At 31.0% G+C, this 20869-nt stretch overlaps 2 protein-coding genes and 1 long non-coding RNA gene across 9 annotated transcripts; 2 read left to right on the top strand and 1 right to left on the bottom strand.

Annotated features, from left to right (window-relative positions):
• Positions 1-223: 223 nt before the first annotated feature.
• LOC112769456 (hypothetical protein At1g04090-like) lies at positions 224-11109 on the bottom strand. Of its 2 annotated transcripts, XM_072232324.1 has the most exons (6): positions 10614-11109; positions 10343-10429; positions 10049-10176; positions 9345-9456; positions 2358-2675; positions 224-2126 (listed from the first exon to the last, which is right to left on the bottom strand). In XM_072232324.1, exons 5-6 carry the CDS (start codon positions 2458-2460, stop codon positions 535-537), a joined length of 1695 nt encoding a protein of 564 aa, XP_072088425.1. In that variant the 5' UTR covers positions 2461-2675; positions 9345-9456; positions 10049-10176; positions 10343-10429; positions 10614-11109; the 3' UTR covers positions 224-534. The 2 variants fall into 2 exon arrangements, with proteins under 2 accessions (XP_072088425.1, XP_072088426.1); XM_072232325.1 differs by lacking the exon at positions 2358-2675 and having other exon boundaries at positions 10614-11108.
• Positions 3328-8767, top strand: LOC112772484 (uncharacterized). The gene is made up of 5 exons (XM_072230909.1): positions 3328-3743; positions 3865-4787; positions 5202-6350; positions 6892-8608; positions 8755-8767. The coding sequence occupies exons 1-5, from the start codon at positions 3328-3330 to the stop codon at positions 8765-8767; spliced, it is 4218 nt and encodes a 1405-aa protein (XP_072087010.1).
• Positions 11110-13894: 2785 nt separating the features above from the next.
• On the top strand, positions 13895-19972 carry LOC112789287 (uncharacterized). 6 transcript variants are annotated; one of them, XR_011879496.1, is made up of 8 exons: positions 13895-14606; positions 15056-15164; positions 16324-16383; positions 16494-16609; positions 16689-16748; positions 17724-17846; positions 18313-18376; positions 19651-19972. It is a non-coding gene; the product is annotated as an uncharacterized lncRNA (long non-coding RNA). The 6 variants fall into 6 exon arrangements; XR_011879493.1 differs by having other exon boundaries at positions 16220-16383; XR_011879495.1 differs by having other exon boundaries at positions 15056-15192; positions 16220-16383.
• The last annotated feature ends 897 nt before the right edge of the window (positions 19973-20869 follow it).

The following is a 20869-nucleotide window of genomic DNA, read 5'->3' as shown; positions in this document are numbered from 1 at the left end:
AAAACGAATATTTGTGCTTTTTAAAAACACAAATACCTCTACCAAACCAAATCTTAATACGAGAAAAGAAATAATAAAAAAAAAATTTTCGAAACCAAAAGTATTTTTCTCCCTAGGAGAAACTTATTTAAGCTTTTGCAGAGAATAGTATTTTTGTGATTCTGTGACCTGATACCATTCTGTGACCTGATACCATTCAACCACCCGAAACTAGGAAAACAAATTTCAAAGGCAGAAAGAGAAAGAATTCTTATATTATTATCAATGATTGAATCCTAAGAAATTTTGCTTTACATCCGTAAAGTACAAATCAATGACTGTCCCAACTCCCAAGTCAGAACACCCAACAAGGGAAGCACCGCTCAAAAAACTACAACATAATTTTGCCCCCTCCTCTTTTCTTCCCTCACTGTGTGCGTATGTATAATTTGAATGTATACACAAACTACAATGTTACCAGCCTAGAATTTGCTGGGTTAATCAAACCAATCAAATGTTACATAAGCAGAAAAATAGAAGAAGAAAACAAAAAAATCACCATCTTTCATCTCCTGTCCAATTGTTTTTCTCTTTTGGCCCTGTAGGACCTTCCTCACCATACAGCTCCACTGGAAGCTTGTTAAAGAAGTTCTTCACTGAGAACCGAAGCATTCGCGGAAGCGCATCGATTATCCTATCAATCTCAGTTCTCGAATCATAAACGATTTTTGGCCCCCACTCTCTCATATACTGCAACCACAGAGGCTCCTTGACAGCATCTCCAAGATATTCAGCTGCAACAATCTCATAGTGAACACTTGAATTCACATAAAAGTTGCTTCGACACGCATCGTTTCTGATCCCAACTCCAAGTTTTGAAGAACCTTGGATAAAGGTTCCAGGATGAGGGTAACTAGCATGCCCATTTTTTGAAGAGTAAACAATAGCTTTGTTTCCATCAATGTATTCTAAATCATATGCATCAACCCATTCTCCCCCACTATGCTGTGAGTAGTATATACTGTATAATTCTCCATTGAAATTGCATATTCTAAGTGTGAAATGCTCCCAATCACCAACATGCTCTCCAATCTTGCTTAAAGGTATGTTTTTCATTCCAATTTTAAGAGTGGCTGGTCCATTGAATGGACAGAAAATCCACATTGCAATGTCTGTGAAAGTTCCACCAAGTGCCGGCTTCACATGAACATAAAGCCTTGCACTTTGCAAGTCCCCACGTTTGAGAAAGTCCTTTCTATCATCACTTGGCAAGTCTATCCAAAACTCCTTGTCATTCGTTCCTCCACGAGGTAGATTTGAGCCGGTTTCATCAATTGCCTCGCCTGTAGTCACACCCTTTCTGTACAAGCAAGCTCCATTGTTGAAATACCAGACCACAGAAGATGGCAAGTAAACTTCTTCCGGATGAAAGAAAATGGTAGGACCATAATGCTGGATAAGTGCATGTATCTGTTCCAGGTTTGGCATTGTTTGTTGAACAGGATTTAGGTTCCTCAAGCATGCAATTGGAAGCTCTTCACCGATGTTCCAGCATCCGTTACTACAGAAAAAGGACCCAACTGGAACTCCTTGCCCTTGCACGCTGCGATCACAAGGTCTCAAGTTCCAAGCCTGAAAAGAAAGCTCTGGAATTTTAGAATTTACAGCGAGTAATAGGCGGTAAGGCTCGCATTTATCAGTGAGGTCAGAACGAACACAGCAGATTTCATCCAACTGAGGCTTATTAGGATTGTCAGTAACCAAGTATCCAACTGCCTTGTAACCTTCTGGAGGCTCAGGTATCCAAAAGTAACCACAACCACTCAGAGTTTCACGATTTCCTGCATTCGAACTCCAAACTAACTCAAAATTCAGGGGATTCCTCAGGGGAGGTAGCTTGTCGTGATCATCGCAATGATTAGTTTCAACTTCCTTAGCAACAAGCACAAAACCCCTTAAAGGCTTGTTGCTAGGTTGACAATAATGGCCAAGGATGTGGAAACCCTGAGGTATTTCGACAGGCTTATAGAACACAACAGCATTCTTTTTGTCCTGCATAGCATTGCTGCTCCAAATGAACTCAAAATTAGAGACCTTGAAAGCTTCTATTTCACCAAGATTTGCAAATCCAGAAGCAAAACTTCCTCCTGTAACCATAGATTTTATAGAGACCTAAGTTAATTTTTCCTTTCAAAAAAAAGGTCCTTCCTACTAATATATGCTATTGATTTATATAATGCATTGTTAATCATAATAATCTAGTACACAACACCGAATAGAAGTGAGGAATTTGATTTCTAAATCAAGGAAGGGTAAAAGAGGAAAGTAATTTCATTGGAAGGCGCATACAATGAAAAACGTGAAGAGAAGGATGTTACCGTGAGGCCAATTCGGGATCGGAGAGGGAAGAGAAAAAGTTTGAGGCTGAGAAGTACACATTATTGCGTTCGTATTCCGACCGAAGCATGAGAAAACGAGCATCTATCTCCCTTCTTCTTCATACGCGCGCATTCTGTGTCTTTCTTTCACTTTATCCAACACTCCTCTATCATCATCATCATGCGATCCATCTTCTCGTGTTTGATTGTTTTTAATTTTTTATCGATGTTTCTTCTCATTCATAATAAGCTTTTCCGAACCAATCTCTCTTGGCTCATAATAGTGTATCTAAATGCAGGCAAATTTGTGCATGGATCCTTGAAGGAAATAAATAGTAAGCTAATAATCTTTCAATTTGGCATAAACAGGTTAATAATTAATAAATGGTTAATTCGTCAACGTCAAAATATTGATTTCGTCAAATTTTTTAAACATCGAAATGATTAGGTATTTTTCAAAAATATTAGTAATTTTTCTATTTTACACCTACGTGAAAATTTTGATATAAACACAATTCGACATTTTGTATTTTACTACTTTTAATTTTAAAAAAATATAAAACAATAATATTATTTTGTCATTTATTACTTTTTAAATTTTTAAAAGTAAAATAGTAATGTTGTTTTATATTTTTTTTCACGACCGTATACAACATATATATTCAATCATGTCTGGCATTACACCCCTTCAGAGTCAATACATTAAAAAATAAGTTGTCATTTGTCAACGTATACTGCATCCAAATTTTGATTTTCTTCCCTTCACACTCCTTTCGACACGTGGTTATTTTACGTCTTGGAGTGAGAGCTGAAGTAAAATCTATCTATTATAATGAATTTTGTCTATTTTAATATAAGAAGTATACTACTTTGGCTATTTTAGTATAAGATAGTGAATTTTGTCTAGAATACTATGTAATATGTTAATTATTTGTTTATAGGTCCTGAATACTTGAGCATTGGAGATCCAATGCATCAATGTGAGTATTGTAATGCACTCTTTTGGTATGATGAACGCACAAACAAGCACTACAAAGCAACTGAACCTAAATACACAAATTGTTGCAAAGGAGGCCAAGTTCAAATACCCCATTTACAAGATGCTCCAAAGGAACTATACAATTTGTTGTATGAAGATAGTCCTAAAAGCAAGCACTTTCGTGACAACATTAGAGCTTATAATAACATGTTTCAATTCACTTCAATGGGTGCAAAGATAGACCGAAGCATCAATCGCAGCAAAGGACCGGCTACCTTCATTCTCTGTGGAGAAAATTATCACTTGATGGGTAGCCTCATACCACCAGAAGGCAATGTCGCCAAGTTTGCTCAGCTATATGTGTATGATACACAGAATGAAATCCAGAATCGTATGAACATTTTCAGGTTTGTAACAAAATACTAAAATTTAACGACAAATTCCTGTTAGGATTCTATAATGGAGAGTATAGAGACTTCTTATTTAGAAAATGTTAAATATCTTATGTACATTGTTGTTGGTGTACAGCAGAGCAGAAAACCAGTTAATTCATGAAGATATTGTAAAGGATTTAAAGAAGATGCTAGACGAGCACAATGTCCTGGTAAAGGCCTTTCGTATGGTTAGGGAGTCGATGAGAGTTGACTCACGTAATTCTGTGAAGCTTAGGCTCTTGGGTAAAAGGGGTAAGGATGGTAGACGCTATAATCTTCCGTCAACAAATGAGATTGCTGCATTAATAGTGGGTGATTTTGATATTGATAACAATGACAGAGACATTGTCGTAGAGACACAGACTGGGAAATTACAACGGATTAATCAACTTAATCCAGCTTATCTTGGATTACAATACCCTCTTTTATTTCCTTATGGTGAGGATGGTTTCAAGGAAGATATCTCTCTCAGCAAACCTACATCTAATGATGGAAAAGGGAGACAACACATGTCTATGAGAGAATTTTTTGCTTTTAGAATACAAGAGAGACTAGCAGATGGATCTCCATTGTTGTATTCAAGGAGGCTCTTCCAACAGTTCTTGGTGGATGCTTATTCAATGATTGAATCATCTAGATTGAATTATATACGTCATAATCAAGACAAATTTAGATGTGAAATGTACAAACAAATAAAAGATGCTGTTTTGAATGGTGAAACTACACCCTCATGTAAAGGGAAGCGAATTATACTACCTTCTTCATTTACTGGTGGTCCTAGGTATATGATACAGAATTATCAAGATGCAATGGAAATTTGCAAAGTTGTGGGTTATCCAGACCTATTTATTACATTTACATGTAATCCTAAATGGCCAGAGCTTGAAGATTTTTTTGACAATAGAGAACTACGTGCAGAAGATAGACCAGACATGGTTTGCAGGGCTTTTAAGGTGAAGTTGGATTGTCTCATCAAGGACATCAAAGCAAATCGCATTTTTGGGAGGGTTAGTGCAGGTGACTCACTGACTATACTCCAAATTATATTTTTTTAGCAACTTTATTTTACACCTGTTTATAAATATAGGGTTAATTTTGATATGCAGAACCTGAAAAATAGAGATATTTTTCTATGAATATAAACCTTTTATTTGAGCAAGTTATATGTCTTTTGCATTAAAATGTGATCATATTGAAAGTGAATAGAGTGCTTTAGAGCAGTTTAGATGCAGTCACATGTTAATTTATTAATGAGTGATGATTTTTATCCATTTCATAGCTTATAATAATGAGTCATTAGCTATTAGATAAACAATCATTATACCAAGTAAAGGCTGACATAATAATTTTTTATATTTTTAGTGGTGTACACGATTGAATTCCAAAAACGCGGATTGCCTCATGCCCACATACTAATTTTCCTACACCCAGATGATAAGTATCCCACTGGAGAAGAGATAGACCAGATTATTTCAGCTGAGATTCCAGATAGAGAAAAAGATCCTGTTTATTTTGATGCCGTTGAAAAACATATGATGCATGGTCCATGTGGCAATTTTAGAAAACAATCACCGTGCATGGAAAATGGAAAATGCATAAGGCACTTTCCAAAAAGATTTGTTGATGAGACAACAGTTGATGAAGATGGCTATCCATTATACAGGCGCAGAGATGATGGGAGAATTATTAATAAAAGTGGTGTTGATCTCGATAACCGTTACGTAGTCCCACATAATAGGTTTTTGCTGCTGAGGTATGGTGCACACATTAATGTTGAGTGGTGTAATCAATCGAGATCAATTAAATATTTGTTTAAGTATGTGAATAAAGGGAATGATCGTGTAACTACTGCATTTTACAAAAGTGTTGGTGAAGACGTAGAAAGTGATGAAATCGATGAGATTAGTATGTACTATGATTGTAGATACATATCTCCATGTGAAGCAGTTTGGAGGATTTTCGGTTATAGCATTCACTATAGAGATCCTTCAGTCGTTAGGTTGGGGTTTCATTTGCCGGATGAGCAAAATGTGATATTCAAAGACCATGACAACTTAGATGAGGTAGCTAGAGAGGCTTCGGTAAAGGAATCTATGTTTCTTGGTTGGTTTGAAGCAAATAAAGAATATCGAGAGGCTAGGTCCCTAACATTTGCTGAGCTTCCTACTAAGTTTGTATGGAAAGCCCAAGAACGGATATGGGTTCCACGAAAATCGCATGCAGTCATTGGAAGAATTTTTTTTGTGCCTCCTGGATCTGGTGAAATTTACTATTTAAGACTACTGTTGAATTTAGTCAAAGGCCCTACTTGCTATGAAGATATCAGAACTGTTGACGGAACTGTGTACTCAACTTTCAGAGATGCATGTTATGCACGTGGCCTTTTAGATGATGACAGAGAATATATTGATGCAATACAAGAAGCAAATAATTGGGGTTCCGGAGAATATTTGAGAAAATTGTTTGCAACACTTTTGTTTTCAAATTCTATGACAAGGCCAGAATATGTATGGGACAACACGTGGCATATTTTATCTGATGATATTCTACATAGGCAAAAGAGAATTCTTGACAATCCAGGTATTCTAAAGTTGATTTACCCCTAAGTTATCTGACATACTATTAATTTGTACATAATACAACTGGCCAATACATATTAATAGGTCGGATTAGGTTTATAATGTTGTTTTGGTTGGTTTATTACATTAGTGTTTGGTTAAAAAAATGTATTATAGAATAAATGAGTGGTAATAGAGAATAAAAAGTTCTCATGATATAAAAATTTAGTTGAACAAAGTCTAATTTTTTTTGTAAATTAGGCATTAACAATGACTACTTCATACGAGACAGTAGGATTTTATGATCGAAAAGAAATTATTATCAACAATGTTTGTTCATATTTAGAATGTATACAATCAATATTAATGTAAAGAAATAGAAGGAAAAAGATATTTTACTCTGTATAACTACTCAAAAAGTTAAATTACCATTTAATGTGTTTATGAATATGAAATCATGTATATTGTAAAATTATAATAATTTGAAAAGTGATCTTGATAGTAGTTTCTTCTATGTGTTTTTACACATTTAACTTTCTCCATTACGTTGGTGTCTTTCACAGATTTAAGTTTAACAGAGCAGGAATTGAAGGATCTAACTCTTATAGATATTGAGAATAAATTGAAGACTTACAACAAGAGTCTAAAAGAGTTCTCTTCCATGCCATTTCCAGATATGGAAATGTGTTCCTCTCATTTGGTTTCAAGCGGCATCAATCGGTTAATTTCTGATGAGCAACAATATGATAGACACAGATTAGCTGATGAACATAGCCTTTATTTACAACAGCTGACAGATGAACAACACCATGTTTATGATAGGATTATGCAATCTGTCAATGATGGAGTAGGTGGTGTTTACTTTTTATATGGATATGGTGGAACAGGAAAAACTTTTGTTTGGAAGACATTGGCATCAGGGTTAAGATCAAGAGGTCAAATTGTCTTGACGGTGGCTTCAAGTGGCATAGCTGCTTTGTTATTACCGGGTGGTAGAACAGCTCATTCAAGATTTGCAATACCACTTAATGTTGATGAGTTTTCCACTTGCAATATAAAACAGGGCAGTGCATTGGCAGAATTGATCATAAAAACAAAACTTATTATTTGGGATGAAGCTCCCATGGTCAATAAGCATTGTATAGAAGCACTTGATAGGACAATGCGAGATTTATTGAGATTCAAGAATGTTCATAGTGAAGAGCAACCTTTTGGAGGGAAAACAATTGTGTTTGGTGGTGACTTTAGACAGATACTCCCTGTTATACCCAAAGGAAGCAGGCAGGATATTGTGAATGCGACTATCAATTCATCCTACATTTGGAATAGTTGCAACATGTTGAAACTAACAAGAAATATGCGGCTACAAGCGGATGATGCTAATGTACATTCGTCTGAGTTAAAGGATTTTGCAGAATGGATACTAAGCATTGGCGATGGTAAATGCGGGGAGTCTAAAGATGGAATTGATACAATTCAAATTTCCAATGACATTCTGATAAAAGAATGGGAGGATCCTATAGCTGCTATATGTAGAGCAATTTATCCCGAGATGTTTTGGCCTTCAAATTCTGTCTATGAAGTCGAAGATCGAGCTATCCTTGCCCCAACATTGCAAATAGTAGATGAGATTAATCGATACATGATGAGTTTAAATCCATGTGAATCACAAACATACTATAGTTCTGACAAAGCATGTCCAACAGAGCCATCTAATGAGTTAATCGCATCAATACACACTCCAGAATTTCTAAACACAATTAGGTGTTCGGGGATTCCAAACCATGAGTTGACAGTCAAGGTAGGAACACCTATCATGTTACTACGGAATATTGATCACTCGGCTGGATTATGCAATGGAACCCGATTGTTGATAACAAAGCTAGGAAAACACATTATTGAAGCTAAAAGCATGACAGGAAAGAATGCTGGTCAGAAAGTTTTTATTCCAAGGATGACCCTTAGTCCATCTGACCATAGAATACCATTCAAGTTTCAACGCAGACAGTTCCCTATAATGGTATCCTATGCCATGACAATTAATAAGAGTCAAGGACAATCCTTATCAAAAGTTGGATTGATTTTAAAGAAGCCTATTTTTACCCACGGACAATTGTATGTGGCTATTTCGAGAGTTACAAATAAAAAGGTCTTAAGATACTCTTATGTCATGAAGAAGAAAGGAGCAATGAGACAGATAATGTTGTTTTCAAAGAAGTGTTTAGGAATGTTTGACAAAGGCTATATGTCTGCCACATTTTATATCAAAGTTCATCTCAGGTAATTTATAAATTTGAAGAGTTTTATTTAAGCATTCTATATTATTTTGGATAGACTCGCCCAAATCAGCACAAATTTTATATTGAACCACGCTATCTTTATATATTCAATTATTGATGTGCACTAATGAACATTTTTATCTTTAGGTGCCTGGTGTAAACAAATTAATCGAGTTCAGTTACTATTGTGTCAGGAGACAATTCAAAAAAGAGAGACGGAGAATGTTATGTCACGAGAGGTATTCTCCATTAGTTTTTAGAGATTGCAGTGGATAATTCTCAACATATTTTTGCTCTTAGCTTATATTTTAATAAGCTGAAAGATCAATTATTTTTTCATTATTTAAAAATTTCTGGAATTCGACATATTTTTTTGTTCTAATCATGATTATGATTTTCATGTTATTTGTAGCAAGTTTTTATTTGAATAGTGCATATACATATATACTAAAACAGTAACAATGTGATCAACTATAACAAGAAAAACACTACTCACAAATCAATTATTAGTCAGACTAAAACAAAATTATCACCTAAATCTGAAATCAATTATTAGTCAGACTAAAACAAAATTATCACCTAAATCTGAACTAATATATACATAACTAATAAAACACATAATTATTGTCCACAATACACAACAAAGATAACCCAATCCAATGCTCAAATAATATTATGAAACATCAAGACATGAAAAATACAAGTTAAAAGATGAATATTATGAATCAGTAACATACCTGGTGTGCCAGTATAGTTCTCACCATGAGAGAAATGTAGTTAATGACAGCACCTTCTATCAAAATAACAATGTATTCCCATTGTTCCTCTTAATTATGTTGTAAAACAACACTATACACGCAAAGAAAATTTCAATTAGGCCTAAAAAATACACTCACACATGGATGTAACAACATCTAAAGAGAATTAGCAATAGAATCGTTATCCAGCGAGTTGCATTGATTAGTTGGCTGAAATCAATTTATTTAAAAATCATCTACCTTAAAACAAGCAATGACTATTTAAATATCAACATTTATAAATATGATAAATAAACATTTCAAATTTAAAAGTGATTATTTACACTTCAAAGTTACAATAAATTTATCCAGATGATAAGTTTTGGCAAAATATCATTACAAAACCATCTCTATGTAAAATTGTATTATTTTACATGGAAGCAATATCCCTAAAAAATCTCTTACATTATCAGTTGTTCGAACATATGAGATTTCACAAATTGGATGAAGCTAAATAGAAACATAGAAGCATATAAAAAGGCAAATAGATAAAAGTATGCAAAACAATTAAGCCAACTGCCATTATCATGTATAACAGATAAAAAGGCAAATCAATAAACATATAATCATACAATTGTAATAAAAACTATCAACTATACTCACAAAAAACATCATGTTGTTATATTGTTTACTTTTTTAATTACCTCATAGTATGAAGCTTCTGTCATGAGTGGTCACCACTTTGTTAACAAAATTTTATCTACAATCTTGCCAATTTTCATCTAAATATCATCCTATCCACCATTGTCAGGAGCAGGACTCTCCACACAAACTAAGAGGGAAACACGTAATAAAAGTAAAAAAAAAATTATATAAAATTTACAGAAACATTAACAATAGATTTAATTTAATTTGTTAAATTTAAAGATGGAGGCATAATCTATTAATTTAAACAGATCAAGTTATGCAGGCGCATTTTGAGAATCTCACTAACTTACTTATAATCTGGTGAAGAAGTAGATCGACGCAAATCCCATAACCAACCCGTCAAATTCATCAGTATGATCTATAAATCTGCAATATCTCTGCATCAGATAAACTATGTTAGTGAAAACCAACATGTGTAAAACTAAATCTATTCAACAGATTTGAAAAATCAAAAACAAAAATAATATAATTTGGTGATCTCCGAAAAAAAGATACACCTGTTATTATTAGAAATAGAACGCTCTTATAATCGGAGACTCTCAAATCAGATCTCATAAGTACCTTTATATTTCAGATGGCTGCTCATGGGGTAAGCTACAAATCTCCTGTAGAATTATGGCGGATGGCATGGTAAAAGAATTGTAGAAATTGCATCATCAGCTGCACCGTTATTAGCACCGTCAACACCATCAACGGTAATCCTTTCCTTGACAAGGTCAACAACTCCAAGAAGGAGAAGACCACTGGTGACAAGAAAGTGATCTATTTCTCTTGATTTTTCTTAATGCGTGTAATTAGTGAGGAGAACTTCTGATCTAAATCCACTAAGACTCAAGAACTATAGTTCCTGATCTGATCCAGCTTTCTAACTCTTGAGCATCCCAAGTTCCCAACTCTCCTGACTGTTTAATATTCTAACCTATTAAAAGTTACATCTTTTTCTTGATTGGTGAAAAGTTAGGTGCCAATTTAAATTTGAATGGTAGTAATAGTAAATGTGTGTATATCTGTATATACAAGTGGGAGTGGAAAAGAGAAAGATACGTTTTTTTATTATTATTAAAATATTTTATTCATGACAATAAGTTTGAAAATGATTTTTAAGCGGGAGTTATGATCTTCTCTAATTCAATTAGTATATATAGTATTATAATAAATTTAAATATTTAGTTGACCAATTATTAGAAAGTTATAATATAGTTATCAAACAAAAAAAATAAATTAAAAAAATTAAAATATATTTTTTATTTTTAAAATATGTAAATTTTTTTAAAAAGATTTTATTTTATTTTAATTTATTTTTATCTCATCAATTTTTAATTTACATTAAATATATTCTTAATTACTATTTTTTTATTAAATTTTGAACTAATTTAACAAAAAGTTAACAAAAATAATTCTTAACACAAGTTAATCAAATATGGTTGTCATATATTATTATTGGATAGATCATAATTTTTTTTAAAAATTTTAATTGTCAAGTCTATACTTTTAAGATAAAATTAAAATAAATTAAAATTTTAAATATTTGATTAACTTTTAAAAAATTTTAAAAATAAAAAATACATTTTACTCTTATTAAAATATATCAACTTAAAAATTATTATTTTTTAGTTGACATAACAAAAAGCTTATAATTCTTTTAAATAATTATTTCTTATTAAATATTAAAATTATTTCAAATACAAAAATCTACTGTCCTTTAATTTTTTTTCAAATGATACATGTGCAATAACGTTAACTAATATTTTCAAATTGTTAATTATTTTATTAATATACTTTATATAAATTAGACCATTTACTTGAATGAATTTTCTATGAATCGAAATCATCGATCTAACGAATATTTTAATGTATACATTATACCAATTATTAACTTATACGAAATAATATTTAATTTGGAGTCAATTTTGAGTCATTGTTTTTAAAATTTATTCTTATTAAATCATATCATTCCATTTCACAATTTATTTATATATTTATATATATAATAATTCAATTATATAATACGATGAATAGTTAAATACATAAACCGCGCATAGCGCGGGCACTAAATCATTAGCAACAAGAAAAGTGTAAAAAAGAAGTAAAAATAAAATCCATCAAGAATGTGAATTACAATTAAATTTGTATTTATCCAACTCAATCATATATTATGATGAGAGTTTCTTGCTTGATAATTAAGATTAGTCCTTAGTTCACATAGAACAATATTCTGATAATTGTTATATCAAATTAGAATCAATTAAAGAGAGACTTCTTTGTCATTAGTCTTTTCTTTGACATGCATCAAAAGAGAAATATTTATTTAGTTATACTATAGAAATTGAAATCCTCTATCAACCTTTTATGCACTTATTTATCAACAACTAATTGCTTAGTCATATCAAATTTTAATTCGATTGTTATGAAAAAAAATCTCAACGGTTGGAACTTAATTAAAAAAATAAAAATCATTTTCACTAATAAGCTTTGAGAATAAAAATACTCACCTTTATTTTGCTCCCATTCACCAGCATTATCATGTATATTGGCATGAAGAGCTACCTAAAAAATAAAAAATAATTCAATTGAACAAAAGAGTATAACAAACTTTATTAAAACAAAATTATAAATTCTGACAAATAAATTTTCAGACTTTAGCCTTCTATTTTTCATTTGCAAACCACTTCTGTCGTTGATGGTGGAATGCAGAAGAAAATTTTTTGTAGATAACCGTATCCACTCCACAACAACAAATTCATTCAGCGACAAACTTCATACATTTTTGTTCGAATAGAAAAATGGATTGAGACCATTTTCTAATACAGAATAGAAAAGTATTATCAGAAGTTGTAGAGATTCAATAGAATTCAATGCAAATTACCCACTTTAGGTGTGTGAAGATATGGCTATTAAATGTTGGTGATTTGGTAAAGGTGGAATTTGATACTCTAATTTTTATATGCACAGATATTAAATGGATACATATGTGCCATCAAATTTTAATTAAAGAATTGTGTTTAGTGTGTATACAAACACGTGTATTTTAGTTTCTTAAGTGATCAACACGTATCATATTAGGTGGCTTCAATAGAGTTTTTTTAGTCAAATTTAATTATTTTTATTACATCAATTAGTCTTTCTTTAAAATTTTACTCTTGAATTAATCTGACATTTTGATACATTTAATATTTTAAATTGGTCAGGCCCAAACTAAAGCACATGACTGAATGTAATAAAAGATTGGATCGGATATAAATAAATGTTGATATTTTTTAATTACTGATACTTAAAACACATATTATTAGATTTTTTTACATATTTAGTTAAAATGTATTCTAAATATTACTAACTAAATAACAAAAGTGTAAATTAATAATATTACTTAAAATCTTAAAAGATATTAACTACTTTACATTTTATATATTTATCTTTTTAATCACTCATATGTTTAACAAATTTTTTTAATCAATATATATATTATTTTTTTGATAAATTAACTATTTATATACATTACTATAATAAAATAAATTAAAAAGTTTTTAAACATATCTAAATCATTAGTATACTAATAATTTTAACTGCTATTTTTAATTTATATATTATAGATTTTTTTAATTAAAATTAATAATTAAAAGTATTAATTTATTAATGTATCAATACACTTAAATCTTTTTAAATAAATTAACTACATGACTCGCGCGCAGCGCGCAGCGCGCAGCGCGCAGCGCGCAGCGCGGGCCATACTCTAGTTAATATATAATAGGAGAGTAGTAGTTGGTTTGTTGAACGACAAGTGTATAGGTTTGTTGAGTGACAAGTGGCGCTTTGTATAATCATAAGTGGCATCAGTAAATAATAACCAAAAATCTATTCTCTCTTTTCTTGACCTTTGGTCCTTTGCTGCATTTAGGTCACACGCCCACCGTTTTATCTATCGTATAGAGCGGCAAACCAAATTTCAGTGAGAATTCAAATTTCAAATCTGGGATTTATTTTTCTTCGAAGCCCGTCCCTTTTCTCTCCTCTCACACGTTCTCCTTCCAGCCCACTTTCCCATCGTAGCAGTGAAGAAGAAACCACGCCGGTGAAGGGAAGCGCAATGGATGAAGCAGAAGAGGGAGACGACGGAGGCGACGACCGTCGTGAGAGAGGTTGTCGTCGCTACTGAATCAATTGAAGAGAGAAAATAGAACAGTCAGGGAGAAAGGAAGAAGAAGGAGGTGACGACAGTGATGGAAGCCACCGCCGCTGCTGCTAAATCTACCACCGAAGAAGAAAGTCATTAGAAAGAGGGGAGAGCAAAAAAATTGGAAGAAGAAAAGTAGAGAGGAAGACCCGAAGCAGAGAACGTGGAAGAGGAGGAGCCCTTCAGCTACGATACACTGCTGCTTCACCGTCGTCACCGCCGGAAAGCACCATAGCCAACGTGCCATTGACCTGGTCTTGCTTTTGCCCCCCTTATCTGTTCTGCCTCTGCCATGGTTTTATAATTGCTATTTTGCTATTTTTTCTTTCTGCTCTTCCCTGCCATTAAAAATCATGAGACAGAAGTTAAAGTATGAACTTAAGGTATTTTTCTTTCATGCAATTTATGTTTTATAACAGTGATAACGAATATGGTGACTAAAAGCATATATCATAATATTCACTTCTAAAGTTCATACATTTTCTTCATTATTAATCCAAAATCGTGTTTTGAGATCCATCTTTTAAAGATCTTATTTTTGAGAATCAATGATAGTACTATCAACATTGAGAATCTCTGATCTGTCTTCTGATCAAATGATAATGGTATATGGATAAATTTTAGTTTGTTCAAATCTGTATTGTAAAATCCTAAATTATTTCTTGCAAAATACACTATTTTTGCCAACTAAATTTATTTGAAGCATACTATTTTATCTTTGTATTTTGGTCTCTGGTCATTAAGTTATTTGATCTATACTTATTTTGGTTTATATGTTTGATATTTGATACTGACAGACATGTTTACATCCCAAATTTCTCCTCTCTTGCAGATTCCATGATGCAAATGCCATGTCACTAGCATTTAGTATTCTTGAGAAGCTTATTGAGCTTTTAGGGAGCAAAAATAGCCTCATTGAACTAGGTTTTAAACTTCACATGGTATAGTACCACTGTTCTTTGCCATTGGGTTAGTGCAAATTGTTGCCTTTTTTTTATGGGATCAGAATTTATATCTTTTGTTTGATACTAATTATATCTAGATGAAAGGTCAATTTGTAGTTACTACTTTACTTTGACAAAATGAAAAGTCAGAAAAAAATTATATATTTGAAGTTTGGTTTCTGATTTTACTTTTCTTGAAAGATTAATTTGTAGTTTATTTTTTTATTTTAATTGATTTCCAAAATTTTTATTTGAACTTTTTTTAAAAGTTATTTGTTTATCTGCTTCTTTTTTCCTTTTTTTATTTTGATTTTTTCAGAAATTTTCATCTCTTAGTAACATAATGGTGGTCAATTGTCACAAATGAATGTGCCTTCAAGAATTTATCGATATGCTATTCATTTCGAATTGGATGATGATGCCAATAGGTCATTTAACAATTCATAAGAGATCCAAAATGATAAATTACATGAACTATATATAAATTTTATGAGATCTAAAAAATTGATTAAACATTTTTTGTATTTTGGTTAACTTCAATAAGCAAGTTAAACCATAAAATTTGAAACTTCTTGAGTTTGAAATTTGATCTAGAAGTCTTTTTTTAAAGGTGGTTATTAAGGTGTTGAGTCCAAGAGATAAATACATGATCTTTTTTTATACAATGTTACTAATTAATTAAGGTGGTTATGATTTTGTCAATCTAAAAGTTTCTCCAATAATTCCTGTGATACTAATGTCAAAATTCTTCTTATTTTTAAAATATTTTTGCACATTTTCTTAGTGTTGTATATCTGTGTCATGTGTGTGCTTCATATGCTAAGTATTAAGGATGACAACAACTATTTTTCCATATATTCTTATTCTGAATTGTGAATTCTTTGCTGAAATTTCCTTTTTTCCCTTCTAGCAATATATATGTGCAACAATCTCATAACTGTATATGATTAATTTGTGATAATTCACTTGCTCATACCATGTTTGTGTATTTCTCTATGTGAATTTTGGGGATGAATTAATGCTAATATTTCATTGAGCTGTTAATTTTCTAGAGGCTACTATTGCAAGAGTACGAGATGAAAAGTGGTTGTTCCTTTTTCTTTCATGCTGCTCATGACTGACTTTGAACTTGAATGTAATGAAAAACGGCTGCCAGATGCACCAGACAGGACACCGGCTGCCAATGTTGAAGGTGGCTGAAGCATTGCATTTTTAGGTACTCCTTTTCTTTGTTATTTATTGTTCTTTCTGCTTTTAAATGATCCCACTATACATTAAGCTTCTCAATAACTAAGCAGAATATTATTTTGATGGGCACCAACACAGGCACTGTCTAAGTCTCTAAGACATTAACTGTAGACAAACTGCTTTATTTAAAGGAGGAGTTTACACTTTTGGAGCCAAACAAAAATGAAACCATTAGCCTAGAAAACATCAAAGCGGTTAGTTTTGTTTCAAATTCTTTTTATATACTTGGTTAATATGATGGTGTTTGCCATCTCACAAATTTGACATGGTCAGACCTCGATGAAAAATGCAACAAATGCTATGGAGTCACATATTCTTGACTTTTTTGGATCAGTAAGTTCTATGATTTAACTGTACCAATGCTTCCATACATTATATAAATAGCATTTGCACCAATAGTGCTTGCTGATTAAAATGAATTTGGGTTGTAGCTTAATGCATTGCAATATAGAAGGATAGATTATGATGAGTTTCGTGCAGCTACACTCAGTGTTCATTAACTTGAAGCACTTAATAGTCACCCCAAATATATTGCAATGCATTAAGCTGCAATATGTTGTACTTTTAACAAGTCTTTCTTCTAATTATTGTTGGACAATGCAATTTGAAGACAATTGTAAAATCTTTTTAATTAATAATTTAGGACACATTTTGTTTTTGTAGCTATAATAATTAGAAGAAAGACTTATAAAAATAGTTGATGGTGTGAAAAGTACAACTTATGTGATGCTGCTCACATCATGAGTTAGACTGCCACACCAATTTTTAAAATTGTGCTCGCTTTGTCATTAAGCTTCTCACAGCATCTCAATTTTGTAAGAGATACTGAAAAATATTATGTGATATTTCTACTGTTTTATTTTAGCGTGATCAACTATTTTTCATGTTCTATTTTAGCGTGAACAATTTTTTGCTCATAAATTAAAAAAACTGAAAGACAAAATAGATTAATGAAAGAAATTTTTTGCACTAACCCATATAGGACATGTGTTTTCCTTTAGACAAAAATGCCTTCTACTGAATATTTGCCACCATAATTTTCTTTGCTGTTGGGTTAGTTAGTGCAAGTTGTAGCCTTTTTTCATGGGATCAGAATTTGTATCTTCTGTTTGATACTAATTATATCTGGATGGAAGATCAATTTGTAGTTTACTACTTGAAATGGCATAAGAAACTTATAAATTGGCTGTTTGGTCACTGATTTTATCTTTCTTGGAAGATCAATTTGTAGTTTACTTTACTATTTTATATTTGCATTTTGGTGTTTGATACTAACAGATATATTTATATCACGAATTTTATTTGCAGATTTCATGATGTAAATTCCATGTAACCGCCGTTTAGTGTTCTTAAGGATCTCATTGAGATTTTAGAGAGCAAAAATAGCATCATTGAAGAGGCAAGGAGCTTGCAATGTCTCCAATCAAATTGGTAGGTATCAATACTGCTTGCTATATTAGCCAGTAGTATCTAAGACTTATTTCTTCATTTGAGATCTAGCATCATATTATATGGTTATGTTACCTTAATTAGCCTCCTAATAATTGTGGTTAACGGGTTATAGTTGTGTCCTACTTATTGATGGAGGGAAAGAACTTTTAAGATTTTCAAAATTAAAAGATAAAAGAACTTTTAATTCTGCGTTTTCTGTCTGCATCGTTGTTTTTTGTGCGAGGAAGAGATTCTTTTAGGATTTATAAGTGAATTTTGCAAATGGATGATTTGAATAAATTGTGAACTGTAATCTTGCAATTGTTGGGGTTTTGATCACTTATTTTTTTGTGTATTTTGTGTATCTCTATCTGATATTTCATGATCACATGATTATATTATCGTTATTAAAATGATTCTCCTCTTCATTGTGTTTAACCAACTTTTTTTTTCACAAAATTTGCAGATAGTTTTCGTTGATAATGGGTTTCAATTCAGTGTATAGGAGCTTGCAAGACATATTCCCCCAAGTATTGCTCTTTACCTTTAAAATTTGAAAGTTTAATTGAATTATGGTTATCTATTGTTGGATTTTAAGTATAATAATTGCTACCCTGTGATCTGGTGTTATTTATACTATATTGTGGCTACGAATCTTCAATTATGGATTGAATTTACATTCAAACAATTAACTAATTAAAAAAAATATTATTAAGTGATAGAGATTCTAGCTGCATATTAAACATACAGTAGCGGCATGTTTTTAGGTGAATGAGTAGCTTTATATGTTGAGATTTTCACCTGATAATCCTTACAAAAGACTACTAATTTCACCTGAACAATTTCTGATATTAGTTGTTTAACACTACGATTAGTTAAAAAGTACTTTCCCTTCCAAGTTTTCAGAAATCAACATTGGTAGTTTCCATTTACATGAGAACAAGCTTGAAAGATTTCTTTTAGCCTATGATTTCCAAATTTCTGAGTATTTTTGTGTGCATTAATCTGTGCATGCAACCAACATGTAAGCATGCCTCTTTCAAGATTTCAAAATAAACACTTTATCCCATTATTTTAAAGAATTTTTGTTCATACCGGAACATTTAAGGTTGTGGCTATTGAAAATTCAAATGATGCTAATCAAGCTGCTAAAATTGTTCTCAGTAAAATTATTCTGGCATCAAAGATTCTATCAAATTCACTCAATAAATTGCATAGAGACTTGATATGCATGTATAACAAAATTGGAATGGCTTCGTTTTTCATGGGATATTGGTCTTTTCTCTATGTATGTGCTTGGTCTGCAAATTGATAGTCTAATTGTATTCTTCGCAGGTCATGAGAAAGAATTATGTTTTTAATTTATTGTTGAAGTATCATTATGCTTTTAGTTTATAAAAGTATTGAAAATTATTCTAATTGTGTCTCTTCATTAGTAATTCTAAGATTCTTAGTGCAAAGTGATAAAAAATGAATAAATGAATGAACTATTAATTAGTGTCCAAACTCCAAATTATCAAATTCGTTAAATGAAAATTAACTTAAATTTGGTCACCGTTCGTACCTTGCTTTTTTTAAATTTTAAATTCAATTAATAAACAATAATTGAATAGGATGCATGTTTGCATGATATATTGGTTGATTGTGTTGTAACACTATAATTAACATTGCATTGTGTCATCATGTATAATTTATCTTCCCATGGTTACATGTAGAAGGGGTGATATCACAACTTAATTAATATGAAATTTAAGAATATTAGTATGGTGCTGAAAATTTGTTAATGTTTTTTAAACTTTTTCAGAAAAGGATTAGGAGGCACATATGAAAGGGACGTGCCATTTGCTACTGTCCTTGAAGATTTTGGGAGTGACCATAATGATTTTTATTTTGCTGCTTTAGGAGATAAATTTCAGATTTTTTCTTTTATCACAGCTTCAATTTTAAATCATTTCATACTGGAGTTTATATATGAATTGTGTGAGAAATACTGCTATAGTTACATCATATTGTTTAGGATGCTAGCAAGTATTATTACAAAAAAGTGTTGATTGTAATATATAAAATGCATAGATTTCTCTGTAACTCCATAGCATCAATGAAAAAATAGTGAGAAATTTCAACAATTCAAGTCTCATCTTTCAAAATACTGAATGAGCATTTTTAACTATCTATGAAAAAAAATATATAATTGTACTAAAAGAATTGATATATGAAAAGAACAAGACTCTTTCCTGATGAAGTAATTTCAGAATTAAAGCTTTTAAGTTATAACAAAATTAAAAAAAATAAATGAAAGAATTTTGTTTTATTAATTAATTGAATCTAAGAATATTTTCCTATCCAGCATCTCTATGTTTCATTTAACTCACAATATACTTATGAAGTCATTGTAATTTATGAATACGAAAAAATTTGTAATAAAGAACATGTGAAGATTGGATCGCATTAAAATTATTTGTTTTTTCATTTCTTCACTATTTTTTTATAATTAATATTTTTTGTCGTTAATAATAAAAATCCTTTTTATATAATAAAAAAATGATATTTAATCTCATATCTAATTGTTTTTTTGTTTTTAATTTTTTTAATTTTAAGATTTCTGTATGTGATGATCATGATTTATATTACTACTATTTTTATAGGTAGCGTTTTTATCTTTCTATCTTTAGATATTATATAAAAATTCTCTACTAAATAATTAAACAAATAAATAAAATTTATTATCTTATCTACTATCATGGCAAATAATAAATTAAATATTTTTTATTTTATTCAAAATTTTGGTGATAAAAAAACATTATAATAAAAGATATGATATATTTATGAATTTATTAGTAATACTATTTTGACATTTGTATTTTCTTAACAATTATACAAAGATTTTGTTTGTATTATTAATTAAAAATAATTTAAATTTGTGATTAATTAATTATTTTTATATTTTTATAAAAGTGTCAAAAGTGTTTAATATACGAATAGTATTTTTTATGTGTTTTATATTTTAATTAATATAATTATTT

The sequence above is a fragment of the Arachis hypogaea genome, chromosome 3 (genome assembly GCF_003086295.3).
Source record: "Arachis hypogaea cultivar Tifrunner chromosome 3, arahy.Tifrunner.gnm2.J5K5, whole genome shotgun sequence".
In the NCBI taxonomy this organism is placed as follows: Eukaryota; Viridiplantae; Streptophyta; class Magnoliopsida; order Fabales; family Fabaceae; genus Arachis; species Arachis hypogaea.
Note: the sequence above shows the minus strand (reverse complement) of the source record. Positions and strands in the feature narration are given on the sequence as shown.

Bases quoted from the DNA above. Each gene is read 5' to 3' on its own strand.
- LOC112769456 (XM_072232324.1), bottom strand. From the start codon at position 2,460: ATGCTCGTTTTCTCATGCTTCGGTCGGAATACGAACGCAATAATGTGT. The intron at 2,127-2,357 runs GTAACATCCTTC...CTATGGTTACAG, and splicing joins GATCCCGAATTGGCCTCACG to GAGGAAGTTTTGCTTCTGGA.
- LOC112772484 (XM_072230909.1), top strand. From the start codon at position 3,328: ATGCATCAATGTGAGTATTGTAATGCACTCTTTTGGTATGATGAACGC. The intron at 4,788-5,201 runs GTGACTCACTGA...TCCTACACCCAG, and splicing joins TTTTGGGAGGGTTAGTGCAG to ATGATAAGTATCCCACTGGA. The intron at 6,351-6,891 runs GTATTCTAAAGT...TGTCTTTCACAG, and splicing joins GAGAATTCTTGACAATCCAG to ATTTAAGTTTAACAGAGCAG.